The 14,110-nt window shown below is 42.4% G+C and overlaps 1 protein-coding gene across 3 annotated transcripts in view; it reads left to right on the forward strand.

Annotated features, from left to right (window-relative positions):
• Positions 1-14,110, forward strand: part of LOC107387869 (BRCA1 DNA repair associated) — a 38,779-nt gene that overhangs the window by 16,778 nt on the left and 7,891 nt on the right. For all 3 annotated transcript variants that reach the window (XM_015963106.3, XM_015963108.3, XM_015963107.3), the window contains exons 18-20: positions 1,881-1,938; positions 9,175-9,248; positions 9,942-10,002. In XM_015963106.3, coding sequence (XP_015818592.3) covers positions 1,881-1,938; positions 9,175-9,248; positions 9,942-10,002 — 193 coding nt within the window. The remainder of the gene's footprint in view (positions 1-1,880; positions 1,939-9,174; positions 9,249-9,941; positions 10,003-14,110) is intronic.

Raw genomic sequence — 14,110 nt, forward strand, 5'->3', positions numbered from 1 at the left:
GTTATCCCTAAAGTTAAGACTCACACCCACGGCGAGGCGTCCTTCAAGTATTACGGCCCTCGCCTTTGGAACGGGCTGCCGGAGGACCTCAGGTCCGAAGGGAACATCCAGGCTTTTAAGAATAGGCTCAAGACCCACCTTTTTAGCTTAGCTTTTAACTGATCACTATTTATCTATAAATACATATTTATCTCTTTTATTATTTTTATCATTTTATCTACATCTTAGTGTTTTTACATGATTATGTTTTCTTTTACTATCTTTATAATCACTTTTTATCAGTCACTTTTTATCATTATTAGCTTTTATTATTTTATATGTTATATATCTTAAATCCTCCAGTGTTTCCTCTGCGGAGCCCTCTGCCTTGGGGCCGGTGGTCAGGGGCGGCGGCGGCCAGGGCGCTCCCCGGGTAGTGCCCGGGCACTGGTGGGGGTTTCTGCCGTACGCCACTGGGCGTCATGGGCCGGTGTCTTGGCTGCTGCCGTGGATCTGTTGCTGCCAGGGCAGATGGCTCCGCTGATGATGTGTTGTTCATTACCTGACCCATCTGAACTCAGCCTATTGTTTCCTCTGGTGTTCACGAGTGTGTGTGTGTGCGTGTGTGTGTGTGTGTGTGTGTGCATGGACGAGTGTGCGGGTGATTGTATGTCCACTTTGGAAGTTGGGTGCGGGAGGGGAACTGTAATTTTTAATTGTTTTATACTTGGGGAGGGGGGCTGGGATGGGAATGTGGGATCTATGGGGCCATTTTAATCTGTAAAGCACTTTGAGTTGCATTTTTGGTATGAAAAGTGCTATATAAATAAAGTTGATTTGATTTGATATCCCAGTTACAGGCGGGGTTTGGACTTGTTTCGTCCGATTGAACCGTCCTGTTGGCCTGCACCCTGCTGTGAGGAGCTAATTGTATTTTTCCTCTTGGTGTAAAGCCAACAGATTCGGACCGCCACCACTGAGGGGGAAAATTAGAAAGTGCTCATTTTCATGTTGGTTGTCTTCCTGCTTTGAAAAACCTCTCGATTGAATTAGCTGCTAATATTTGAAGAGGCTTGACCGGAGCGGCGACACTTTGATGGAGCTGGACAGACCGTGCTGTTCGTGTTCACGGTTGTTCACCTGCAACAATGTGACAAGCTAACAGAGAGGCAGGGAGTCCGGATGTAGATGGTCAGGAAATCAAAGTGACTGAGTTTCACTTTAAATCCTCCTGAAGGACATTAGCTGTTGTCTAAATTAAAAATCTGTAACAGAAACACTTTTCATCCTGCCTGTGTCAGCGTACACCTCGGGCTAATGATCACTGCTAACCTACAGGAAGGTGGGACAGATTATTTCTATCCACAGAGTTTAAATGAGATCATGATGGGAGTTTTCCCTTCTGTCGTCGCTCTAAGGAAACAAGTCTCCATTCCCATTTCAAGAAAAACCTATTGACCCTGAGTGTAATAAAAGCAGGCGTCCCTGGTCTCGGGCATGTCGTTTTCCCCGTGTGCTCTAAGCGGGATATTACCTCTGTGAAGGTGGCTGTTTGACTCATCCTTAAATTTACAGTGTTAACCGTGGGAGCACATTGCCAGTGAGGTCTAGAGGCTTTATTTGAAGCTGTAAGCGAGGAGCGTTGGCTTTAAATTGCAGGATGAGCGGAGAAGTGTTTCAGCTGCGCTGCTGTAACCCTTTACACAGGTGTAGGGTTCAGAAACACACTCCGCTGTGCTGGTAATGGAAGTAATAGTTGCCTTTACACACTGCCGTTGAGCACTATCTGAAGGTTAAACCTCTGAGTTATTGTCCTTGACTGTAGGAAGTTTACCATAGTTTTGCAGAAATATTAATGCTCAGTGTTTAATTCTCACCCCACATTTTCTTCTTGTCTTCAGCTGCTAATGAAGGGCTACAAGATCTGCTTCCAGGGACCTTTTACAGACATGTCTACAGGTAAAAGGAAGACATAAACATGTCTGTGCTTTACATGTTTGACTTTGAATGGTTTCATTTTCATGTTTCATGGTTAATGTGGAAGAAATTTGACCCCTGGCGTTAGAGCGCTAGGCAACAGTGCGGGAGGGGTAGTGTGCGTGACGCATGGTGACACCGGTCCAAAATGGTGGACGGGCCGGGTAGAGATTGCTTCTCACAATAAAAGTCACAAATACGCCCAAACTGCTAGTATAGCAAGTTATGACAAAGGCAAACGCTGCGTCGAACGGTTGACAGTGCCGTCGGTTTTGTGTCCGTGGGCGCTGTCGGGCCTTGCTAATATTTAGCTTACTAAGCTAACAGGGCCTACACCGTTTTGTGAGGTGTCTCTCGGCTTCATTCACTCGGGAATCAGCCCTTCGACCGGCGGCATACCGTGTTCAGGTTCTCGCGTTAATTTGTCGGCAATAGCGTTTAATTTGCGGTATGTACCTCGCTACGCTCTTCCACATAGGGCTTAAGACTAGCTTTCTTGCTAACCAAGCTGCGGGAAATAAAGCGCTTTTCTGGCTTGTTAACCAGCTTCAGGCATCCCTGGCTAATTCCGATATGAGTACAGAATTAATGTCCGGTATTCTCGTTGGAAAACGTCCGGCATGCGGCGTTAGAATGCTAATATTACCAGTTTGATCAGGCTGGATTAGCGAGGGAGTAGCTAAGTGCTAAGTGGAGATCAGCGTTTTCTGTCGCCAAGTTGCACAAGCTTCTCCAACAGTGACAAAATCACACAAATAAATGTGACAGAATCACTCAAAGGACGTGACAACGTCACACACATAAATGGATTTACCTTTCAAAATCAAATTCAATTAAAATTCAAAAATAATTTATTAATCCCGGAGGGAAATTGATTTTCCTCTTTCTCTGTCTCCGTTTTGCTCCTGCTCTGCATCCACGCTTCTTGCGTTTTAGCTCATTTGGGATTTGTGGCTTCAGTTGAGGTATTATTTCAGCCTTCCCAATGTTAGTCAGCTGCTCCCAATTGTAAACCAGCTTGTTGCTATGGTTACACATCACAATAAATGCTCAAAAAGTGAAAAAAGTGGAAAAAATAGCAGTAAAAATCCTCCAAGCTTCACAGCACCAGAAACAGAAAAGTTAAATGTCCAAAAAAATACCGTTCCTCCCGAGAAACCAGAAAAAAAAAGTCGAAGAAAAGGCAAAACTTGCATATAGTCAACAGAGCTACTCCAACATGCAGCCACCCAGAGCAGCGCAGTTCCAGAACAGTATCAGTATCAGTATTAAATATCAACAAACAGTTAATCTCTTGGCAGTTTAGCTGTAGCTCATAATTGATACACAGACTTTGGGTGGCAAGAGAGAGTAGCACTCTGGTGGCGGGACGGGAGTCTCCTCGTTTGTAAAATAGGTAGGGACAGTGTGCCCTGGTGGCGAATAACGAGATTGCCCTCGTTTTCCACCCAGACAGAAAATAATTTTCATTTATTTATTTATTTATTGAAGAATTAATGAAACAGAACCAACACGAAGTGGACAATTTTAATAAATCTGACTGGAATTCGCCTCCCAACTGCACCCCTCCAGGTCTCACTGTTGTTGCCCACATTAAAATTGATGTCCCCCAGGAGAACGAGGGAGTCAGTGGAAAGAGCACTCCTCAGAACCTCCTCCAAGGGACTCCAAAAGTGGCGGGTAGTGTGACCTGCATTTTGGTGCATTAGGACAAACAGTCAGGACCTGTCCCTGAACACGTAGGTGGAGGGAGGCTGCCCTCTCATTCACCAGGGTAAACTCCAATGTGCAGGCATCAAGATGGGGGAATAGAAGTATGCCCACCCCTGCTTGGCACCTCTCAGAAAGAGCAACTCCAGAGTGGTAGTGTCCAGCCCCTCTCAAGGATACTGGTTCCGGAGCTACAGTATAGCTCCGTGTCAAGGTGAGTTCGACTATATCCAGTCAGAACCTCTCAACTTCACACACCAGCTCGGCGCTTTCCCCACCATTGCACATACCAAGAGCCAGCTTCTGAGGATCAGACTGCTGGTGTCTCCGCCTTCGGCTACCACCCATCTCACACAGCATCCAATGGTAAAGGGGGCCCACGTCTCCTCTTCGGGGTGTGCCCAGCCAAGCTTCATCGGCGTGCCTCACGTCTAGGCCCGGCTCCAGAGGGGACCTGGGATCTGAGCAAGGGAAAACTATGTCCCTATATCTTAGGTGTGATCTTGCTGTGTGTTAGTTCTAATTCCATGCTGTCGTTCTTTTTTTAAAACACAGAAACGGTTTCGTTACCTGTTTTGTCACCACGTTTCGCCGGCGGCTGCAGGCTTCCTCAGCCTGACGCTGATGGTGAAGCGTCACTTCCTTCTCCGTTTATCCGCGGGCAGCAGAGGACGTTGTCGCCCTCTACTGCCCGCTCTCCCCTCTCTGACGATGCAGTCCCATGCACGGTCCAACGTGTACACTCCGTCGTCCCTGTTCATGGTCCCACTTCCACGTCTCCTTATCTCGATTGCTTCTTTAATCCATCTCTTGTATTTTTGTTGTTCAATGTTCACTCAGCCATGACATCTTCATCCAAAAATGAACAGATAATTATTCTACCGGCAGTTAAAGGAAGAACCACAGTGGTAATGGACAGAGAAGAATATAAACAACAGATGAATCAGATGCTAGAGGACAAAAATACATACAAAATACTTAAAAAAAGACCCAACAGAAAACATTAAGAAAAACATGAAAAAATTACTGAAGCCACTACAAGAAAAAGGCAAAATAACAGAAAAAATGTACAAACATTGGATTCCTACGGCGAACATAACCCCAAGAATCTATGGAATGCCAAAAATACATAAACAAAACACCCCACTTAGACCAATAGTTGACAGCATAGGTACACCAACATACAACATGGCAAGAGATGTCAGCAAAATCATCAGCCCGTTATTAGGAAAGACAGATCAACACTGCTAAAACAGCATAGAACTGGCAAAAGAACTAAAGGAGATTACAATAGAAGACAACGACATACTCATCTTACACAACGTCACATCCCTGTTCACAAAAACACCAACCCAAAAAACCATAGACATAGTAGTTAACAGAATCAGACAGGACAAGACTTTACACAAAAGAACAAACCTCACAGCAGACGACGTAGCACAACTGATAGGACTGGTAGCTAACTCCACTTACTTCACATACGACAACACAATATACAAACAACTGGAAGGCTTCGCCATGGGTAACCCGTTATCAGCCACCCTGTGCGAGTTTTTCATGGAAGACCTAGAACAAAAAGCCATAGCCACTGCCCCCCCCCCCCCCCCCCCAAACTGTAAAATAAAACTATGGAAACGCTACGTAGACGACATACTGGAAATCATACCAAAAGGACAAACAAAAACACTAACACAACACTTAAATAACATTGACGACACGGGCAACATAAAATTCACTTATGAGTTACAAACAGAAGGCAGTATAGCATTTATGGACATGAAAATCACCAGGCAGACCGACGGGACCCTAAACATAAACACATATAGGAAATAAACACACACAGACCAATATCTATTATGGACATCAGAACAACCCACCATACACAAAATGTCAGTAATCAGAACATTATATCACTGAGCAAACATAATAACAGAAGAGAGAGACCGTAAACAAGAAGACAAACACATACACTACGCTTTAAAGACCTGCAGATACCCGACATGGGCAATAAACAAAGGAAAACGGCAAACAAAAACAGAAAGAAAAGAACAACCAAAGCAAAGAACCAGAAACCCAGAAAGACGAGAACCAAAACCAGTGATAACCCTACCATACATCAGAGGCATAACAGAAAAAATAAGAGCAACAATAAAAAAAAATACACAACATAAACACACCAACAAAACCATTCACAACAGTTAGAAACAGACTAGTACACCCAAAAGACAAAATATCAGCTGGACTTAAATGTGGAGTCATTTACGAAATCCCATGCAAACTCTGCAATAAAACATACACAGGAGAAACCGGGCGCCAACTCAACACACGAACAATAGAACATAGAAAGGAGTGCGAGAAAGAGGCAAGTCGAAAACACACAAGAGCAGCAAAAGAAGAAGCAGAAAGTACAATAAAGAAGTCGGCCGTAACAGATCACTGCATAAGAGAAAACCATATAATGGACTGGGACAAGACAAGGATCATGAACATTGAACAACAAAAATACAAGAGATGGATTAAAGAAGAAATCGAGATAAGGAGACGTGGATGTGGGACCATGAACAGGGACGACGGAGTGTACACGTTGGACCGCGCATGGGACTGCATCGTCGGAGAGGGGAGAGCGAGCAGTAGAGGGCGACAACGTCCTCTGCTGCCCACGGATAAACGGAGAAGGAAGTGACGCGCCACCATCAGCGTCAGCCTGAGGAAGTCTGCAGCCGCCGGCGAAACGTAGTGACAAAACAGGTAACGAAACCATTTCTGTGTTTTAAAAAAAGAACGACAGGATGGAATATGTCCCTATATATTTTTCTTCATAAGGGGTTTTTGGGCTGTGCATTGTCTGATCCCTCACCTAGGACTTGTTTGCCATGGGTGACCCTACCAGGGGCATAAAGCCTCAGACAATGTAGCTCCCAGGATCATTGAGACACTCATTGAGATACCATTACAAAATAAACTGATACTGATGTTACGCCCCCCACCAAAACAAAAAAACTAAATAATTTCCTATCATGCAATATAGGCATGTTATGACAAACAAACAAAATTATCTCAAAAACTAAACCTCAGATCAGTCATATTTAGAATTTTTTGAGGGAGTGTAAAAGTGTTTAATGTGTAACATGCGAGTAGTATGTAAAAATTGTGTCATTAAAAGAGTTAAAAACTGATCCTGATCATTACTGATATTACATTTTAATGCCAATATCATCCTATAACATTAGACATCCCCAGATGTGAGCATTGCTCATTCAGACTTTTTACCACAATAAGAAAGGGTCTGATGTTTTGGGAATAACTCATCTCTGCTTTTTGGAAAGAATAATTTCGACCTAAATGATTCATAATCAAAGCCTGATGCTAGAAACGTCCAGATCCCATCAAACCACATTTTATAAGTTCGATACTTTGGGTCATTTTTTACTGTGCAGATTTCCCACAGTTTCCATCTGTAGTTTATTGCTAATGAACAAACAGAATGCTGTTGCTAATATATTAAGTTGTATTCATAATTAAATGCATGTAATTCACTTTACCCCCTTCTGTATGCCTCATGCAGCCTTAGTGTAATAATTACAGCCTTTAGTTTGATTGCTGTTATTTTATATTTAGAAAAAGGACGTATGTCACTGTGAAACTTTTACTGAGGTCTAAAAAGGCCGTGGTTTTACCACCAAAGCAAAAACCAAAACTTATTGTTACTTTGGCCATGTTCCATTTTCCCACCAGACTTTATGAGATTATTCTTAATGGTTTTTGTTAAATCTCAGACAAAATTAAATAAATATTCACCACAAAGTATTCATTTAGACATGAACATATCCAATTATTTCAAATGTATTTTCCCTCCTACCTTAGTTACCCCTGCAGCTAACTGCATCACCTGGCTGGCGTCTCTGGAAATTCAAAATACAAAATTTCTAAATTGCGTTTCCTTTCAACAAAACAGCCATTCCAGCTATTTTCAGGAATGGTCTCCACTTTTGCACTGCTCTCCTGCTTCAAATTGCGGAAGCATATTACAGTCAGGGACAAAATACAGGAGCGGTGTCTCATAATAACAAGAAAGTTACTCGTTATTACTCGCCCTGATGGCTATACGCTTCCATATCAAAAACTTCAAACATTCAGTCTCGTTAATGTCATTGTCCTGCTGGACTCTGTTAGACGTCCCCCTCTCTAGAGAGAGATGGGACAGCTGAGGTAAGACTCTGTTTGAGTGACACTGGGAATAGCATGAAACCCGAGCTGTTTTAACCCCTGTCATTTCCGCAGTGTTGAACAATAACTAGTGATTCCAGCATGTGGGTGGACTGAATACAGTCTAAGGACTTGTGTGAGATGTTTTTGGTCTGTTGTCACACCGCACAGTGGTTGCCATGGAGTTAATAAGCAGCCTGACAACTATTTCTGAAAAGAATGTAAATAAAAGCTTTTAGATGAGGGTTTTTTTATATCTCAGGATTTATACTGATAATAGACTCAAACCATAGAGATAAAAAGTTATTTTTTTTCTTATGTATTACCAGATTTAATTTACCTTTCCAGTGTGGTTGGATAGATCCAGATTACGGCGGCAGTCCCAGGGACATGTTTCATCCCCATGAGGAAACTTTCCATAGCTTCCGTCTTCCTGCCGCTCTTAGAGTGTTTCTGCAGCATCCTCCTGCTGCTTGCTGGATCGATGAAGCTTTGCTAATGGGCTGACATCTGCTAGCTTGAAGACTTTCTTATACACGACACAAACATGGAGCTGGAGTCTGTTTGCTTCAGCCCAACATGATTTCATTCATTATTCAACCGAGAAACATATGGAGGTTATCAGCAGAATGAGAATCAGCTAGAAGGTGCCTTTTGTTTGTCCTGTTCTTGGTTCTTCTAACCCGAGTAAATATGAAACTGAACACGATGGAGTCTTGTGTTTGAGCCCTCGAGGTTAAAGTGATAAAGCAGACAGAATTAATAGGGTATCCGCGGGTCCTTAAAAAGTCTTAAATTTTCTTTTCCAAATTTAAGGCCTTAAAAATCCTTAAAAATGACAATCCTTAAATACAGTTTCCAAAGATCTTAAATTACCAAAGACCCAATAAACAAGATTATTTTATTTCTATAAAATTTTCGTGAATTTCTAGTCAGTGTTCAGCATTTTTTGTGTATGATGTTGGCGTAAGCGGAACCGTACACATTCAGTTGGTTGTGAAATGGGCTATTTTTAGATGAGCACATTAGCTTATTAAGCTAGTGGGAGCTTGCGCCATGGAGAAGTGCAAGTTTAATGGTAACTGGATGGTTAATCCCAAGTTCGTGACGTGGTTAGCACCGGTTCCAGGCAATAGCTGGAAATTATAGCTTAAATTTAATTTAAAAAATAGCTTATATTTGGTCAAAGTGGCCTTAAAAAAGGTCTTAAAAAGTCTTAAATTTGGCTCCCTTAAACCTGCAGATACCCTGATTAAACATCTGTATTGGCTGATGAGCTCTTGTTTTGTGTGTTTTTCCCAGATGAAATGGAGTGGATGGTGGAGCTCTGTGGAGCAACTGTAGTTAAAGATCCACTTCAACTTGACAGCAAGCAGGTAAGAGTGTCAAAGCTCCAACGCTTTAAAGGTGTGGTTGACTGAAAAACCGTTTCTGATTATAATCGGTCACTCTGAGTTTAACATGCAGACTGAACATGAAAACAGTCTCCTACACCTATCTCCTGCGTTATTGTGTATGATAGAAAATAGATGGTGTAGAGTGATGAACCTGATTTGATTGACTCTACATATTAATTATGACCAATAAGATGCGATAATTCCACATAAATATGTATTCTCAACCTGATTGATCTTTGAATGTTTAATCAGAAGATTCTATGGCTCTTTGCTTCTTTTATGACCATAAACACACTTTGTGTTTTTTAATGACTCATAAAGCATTGATTTAAACTGCATATGTATTGAATAAATAAGTAAACCACACCTTTAATAATAACTCAAGTTTCTGTGGTGCTGCCTTCATCGTTAAAGATCAGACGTGATTTAAATATTCAGTGTTTGGCTTTTTTATTGTTATGCAGTTTATTTAATTTTGACTAGGTGTGTCAAAAAAGGTTGGTTCCACTTTCATTTCTAGAATGGTAGATGTTAGGATCAGGCCAAACATCGGCACGATTGTCCTGTCGTATGAACCAAGCCTAACAGGAAAAACAGACAAGTTACGTTACATAATTGTTGTTTGTTTTTTTGTTCCTAATTTACTTTTTATTTATTTTTATCATCTCACAGAAGTCCCATCATCTCATCGTTGTTCAGCCCAGACCGGAGTCGTCCCCTTCCACATACAAGAGTGAGTCCTCTCTGAGAAACGTTTTCTCCTTCTATTTCTGCTCACGGCCACACTTGGAGCTGACTCATTTAATCTCTAACGCTGGCCTTCACACGTCCACCGTCACACGTCTCGCTGACATACAAAGTTCTTAAAGATCAGACTGACAGCAGCTCCAGCGGAGGTTACATAATTCATGTAGGAGTTCAGTCAGGGGTCAGAGCTCACGGAGGTGTTGCTGTTCTAGAAAAGGTTTTATGGTTTTTGATAACACAGTAAAAACAATGTTTTTTGAAAACGAGATGGCACGTGATTTTGTAAAGGAAGACGGGAAGCATGACTCCTTTTCCCCATACAGTGTTTTAAAGTAAGACTTTTAAAAAGGGCATGTTATACCAGTTAAACAACGGCCAGGTTATTTTTTATATAGTTGTAATAAATAAGCCATATTTAAATTTGCCCAGCTGTGAAGTGTGCTCTAAAAGATGTGTTATTAGTTTTGTTTTCAGTATTCAAATATTCGCCTAAAGAGCTATTCAATTCCGGGCCTCGAGGGTTGGTATGTCGGTATCCAGCACATTTTGGTTTTAACCCTGCTTCAACACACATAATTTCAATTAGTGGGTGATTAACTGGCTTCTGCATAGCCTGATGAGCTGCTGCACAGGTGATTCAACCACTGATTCTAGTGTTGGAGCAGAGAAACCACTAAAACGTGCTGAATACCGGCCCTCGAGGCCCAGAATTGAATACCCCTGGAACATGATACCAAAATATCCACTTTCATCTGACAAAGCTAAGTAATGACCAACTTTGGTGTCATGGCCAATAAACATATGTTTAAAAACTATTAGACAAACTTGAAATCACTTTACTGCTCACTAAGTTGTGTTTGTTTTATCTACCTAAAGTCTGTAAACTGTTTTAGAGTTAGTCTAAACCACAACAGCAGAAGAAATGAGAAACTGGACACTTGCTTCCACTGTGTAGCGTCATGAATGTCCTGTTTTCTGACCTAAAGGTCATAATCTGCTGCGTCTGCTCGAGCTGAGACATAAAGTCTCTGACAGGCTAATCTACATGAGATAGTGGCCAAGGTCTTTCATGCACTCTGCTCATCTTAACTGCTTCACCTTTGTTACCAAGACGAAGATGAAGAACTCTCTTGATAAATGATAAATGACCTGCACTTGTATAGCGCCTCTCAGAGTAAGGACTCCAAAGCGCTTTACACTACAGTGTATCATTCATCCATTCACACACACATTCACACACTGATGGGGATGAGCTACGATGTAGCCACAGCTGCCCTGGGGCGCAGTGACAGAGGCGAGGCTGCCGAGCACAGGCGCCACCGGTCCCTCCGACCACCACCAGCAGGCAACGTGGGTTAAGTGTCTTGCCCAAGGACACAACAGCAGAATTCTCTGTCCGGAGCTGGGATTGAATCTGCAACCTTCCGATTACTGGACAACCCGCTCAACCTGTTGAGCTACTGCTGCCCCACACATAATCAACAACTTTGTTATTACCAATAATAATGTGAGCCCAATGTTCAATCAATCTGTGAAATGACAATGTTATTATTTTATATTATAATCCTGTGATCAGTGGTATTTTACAAGTAATTATAATCCTGGACATTTGCACTAGACACTAATGACACGTAATGCTAAAGCCACACGACACATTTCCTTTTGTCTGATCCAATCAGAACCTTCGTTTCTGACGTGAGGCGTGGTTTTCTGTGGTGTCAGTATAAACCCTCTTTTGCACGTCAAATTCTGATTCACCAGTAAACCAAAATATGACAATTATAAAAACTATTCCACACCACCTTTTCTTTAGTTCAAGCGTTCTAGAGAAGTCTCGGACAGGCCATCCGGACTTCCTCTTCAACCAAAAGAACCTCGACAAACTGGATAAAATCTGTTGCAAGTTACACCTGACCGCAACAGTTCCTTCAGAATAAAAGCTGAACTTCACGACCCTTCAGGGTTTCGCTGACGCCCATAATAACATGTCATGACCTGGAAGCATTCCCAGACTAGTTTGGTCGGCACCGCTGCTTTTCTACCGGCTTCGGTTCCAAGGAGGGTCCAAGAGGACCTCGACATTCTGGATCTAAACGGAGGCTTCCCCTGGGGTACGAAGACCGACAGATGGCGTCTCATGCATGTTATAAATCTTCAACTATAGTTTAGAGCGAAACATTCACTCCCACTCAGAACTAAATACTTCTCCAGATCCGCTGGTTCTGATAGCAACATTCCACACTTAAACCATCCTCTCACGTCTCATTCCACCTAGTCCATCAGAGTGTTAAAGTCAGTCTTGTTTAAATTGTGTAGAAATAAATTTCTTAACTATTTTAAACCTGACTCTCTCTCTTTCCTTGGAGTTAATACAAAGTGTCGCTTAATCCCTGCAATAAAAAGTTCTGATCTTCTGGTTTAAATATTCAAAGATCCATCATTGATATTTCATAATTCTACGGAATCTCACATTTTATGGTTCATAATTAAGATGTAAACTACCCATCCTTTACAACTGTTATAGACAGATGGGGTCTCTGGACATGCTATTTAAAATAATTACCCATTTTCCCAGCATGCATTGTAGACTGTAATGCCTCCAAGAAACTCGCCTGTGCAAAAACTGTTCTTTAAAGTGGCAGCGTGTAGTTTCCTGCCGCTAGGGGCAGTCCATACATTTCAGGGTAGTTTTACACCACATCGCCGTGACTGTCGCAGAAAGCATGCAGTCTCCTTCAGTTTTATTCTTTCACATAGCTTTTGGAAAGAGTTTAGCAGTTTTGTTAATGAATTCATGTTTCTTACTAAATGAATAATTTGGAACATGGTAACGTAACTTCTGTAAGTCGTACTTCCAGCAAATCATCAAAAGTGACATCGACAGGCGCAGGACCCTGAGCCGGTCAGAAGGAAATATGGCGTCCCCCATAGACTCTAGACCCACGCCCTATGTATTTCAGACCAGATTTTTATGGTTATTTGGTACGAAGTAGAGGCCGACCGATATATCAGCTGGTCGATATATCAGGCCAATATATTCAATTTTTTCCAAATTGGCCATTAGTCGAAATTGTTTTTTAAGGCGATAAAAAATAAAAATAAGGCACCTTTTTTATTGTTTACACCTAAAGGAATATTCCACCCCTAAGGACTTTAGTCTGTTATATGTCCAAGAGTTAGATAAGTGAGAAAAAGGATTTTGTAGCTAACAAGCTCAGTCATTCTCCTAATCTGGAAGCAGTACATTTTGCTTTAGCTTAGCATAAAACAACGGGTGTTTCTCAATTCTCAAAATTGGGACCCAATGCCTCCCTGCTTGACACTCAAGACTGGTTTATGCTTCTCCGTCAGCTCCGCAAGGGACAGACACGCACGGATTGACGGAAGCGTTTTGCTCTTTTACTTCTCCGTCTCCTGGAGAGTTTTGCAAAGCAATTGCCCGGCAGGACCACAGAGGGCGTAGCGCTGTTCTGTGGTATCATGTCATGTATCGGTCCAAGATCGTTTGTTTATATTGTGTTTTTTGTGTATATAAGAGACTTTTAACACGGACATATTTGTCTCTCATTCTCCCACCGCTTCATGCGCTCCCCACCTCTAAACCCACGTTTCCTGTCATTTCCGTCCACAAATAAAACGCTTGCTGTGCATCTTTTCACTCCTCCAGTCACGGGAGAATGAAACGTTCATATTTTTAGAGTTTTTTCGCGAGGTATTCTTCAAGCTTCTCCGTGTCTGCCGCTAGTTAAACTCGGCTCTCTTTGCAATGGCGGCGCTGTAAACAACAGTGGCGTCCTGACCAATCACAAGCTTGCGTAATCCGCCTCGTTCGACGGATGTTTAAAAAAGTGGGCTCGACTCCGTATGTACTTGCGTGCCTGCCGGATCCCTACGCAAGGACGTATAATGGCGTTGCGTGTGCTCCGCACTGATGCAGACGGAGAAGCATAAATCAGGCTTCAGCATTAAGGGGTTGGATTGGGGGGTTAAACCACCAAATAGTTCCCTTTCTCAGCGGAGACTCTTTCTCAGTGGCCTAGTGGTAGAGTGTCCGCCCTGAGACTGGGAGATCAGGGGTTCGATTCCTGGTCGGA

Source organism: Nothobranchius furzeri, chromosome 16 (genome assembly GCF_043380555.1).
Source record: "Nothobranchius furzeri strain GRZ-AD chromosome 16, NfurGRZ-RIMD1, whole genome shotgun sequence".
NCBI classification, from domain to species: Eukaryota; Metazoa; Chordata; class Actinopteri; order Cyprinodontiformes; family Nothobranchiidae; genus Nothobranchius; species Nothobranchius furzeri.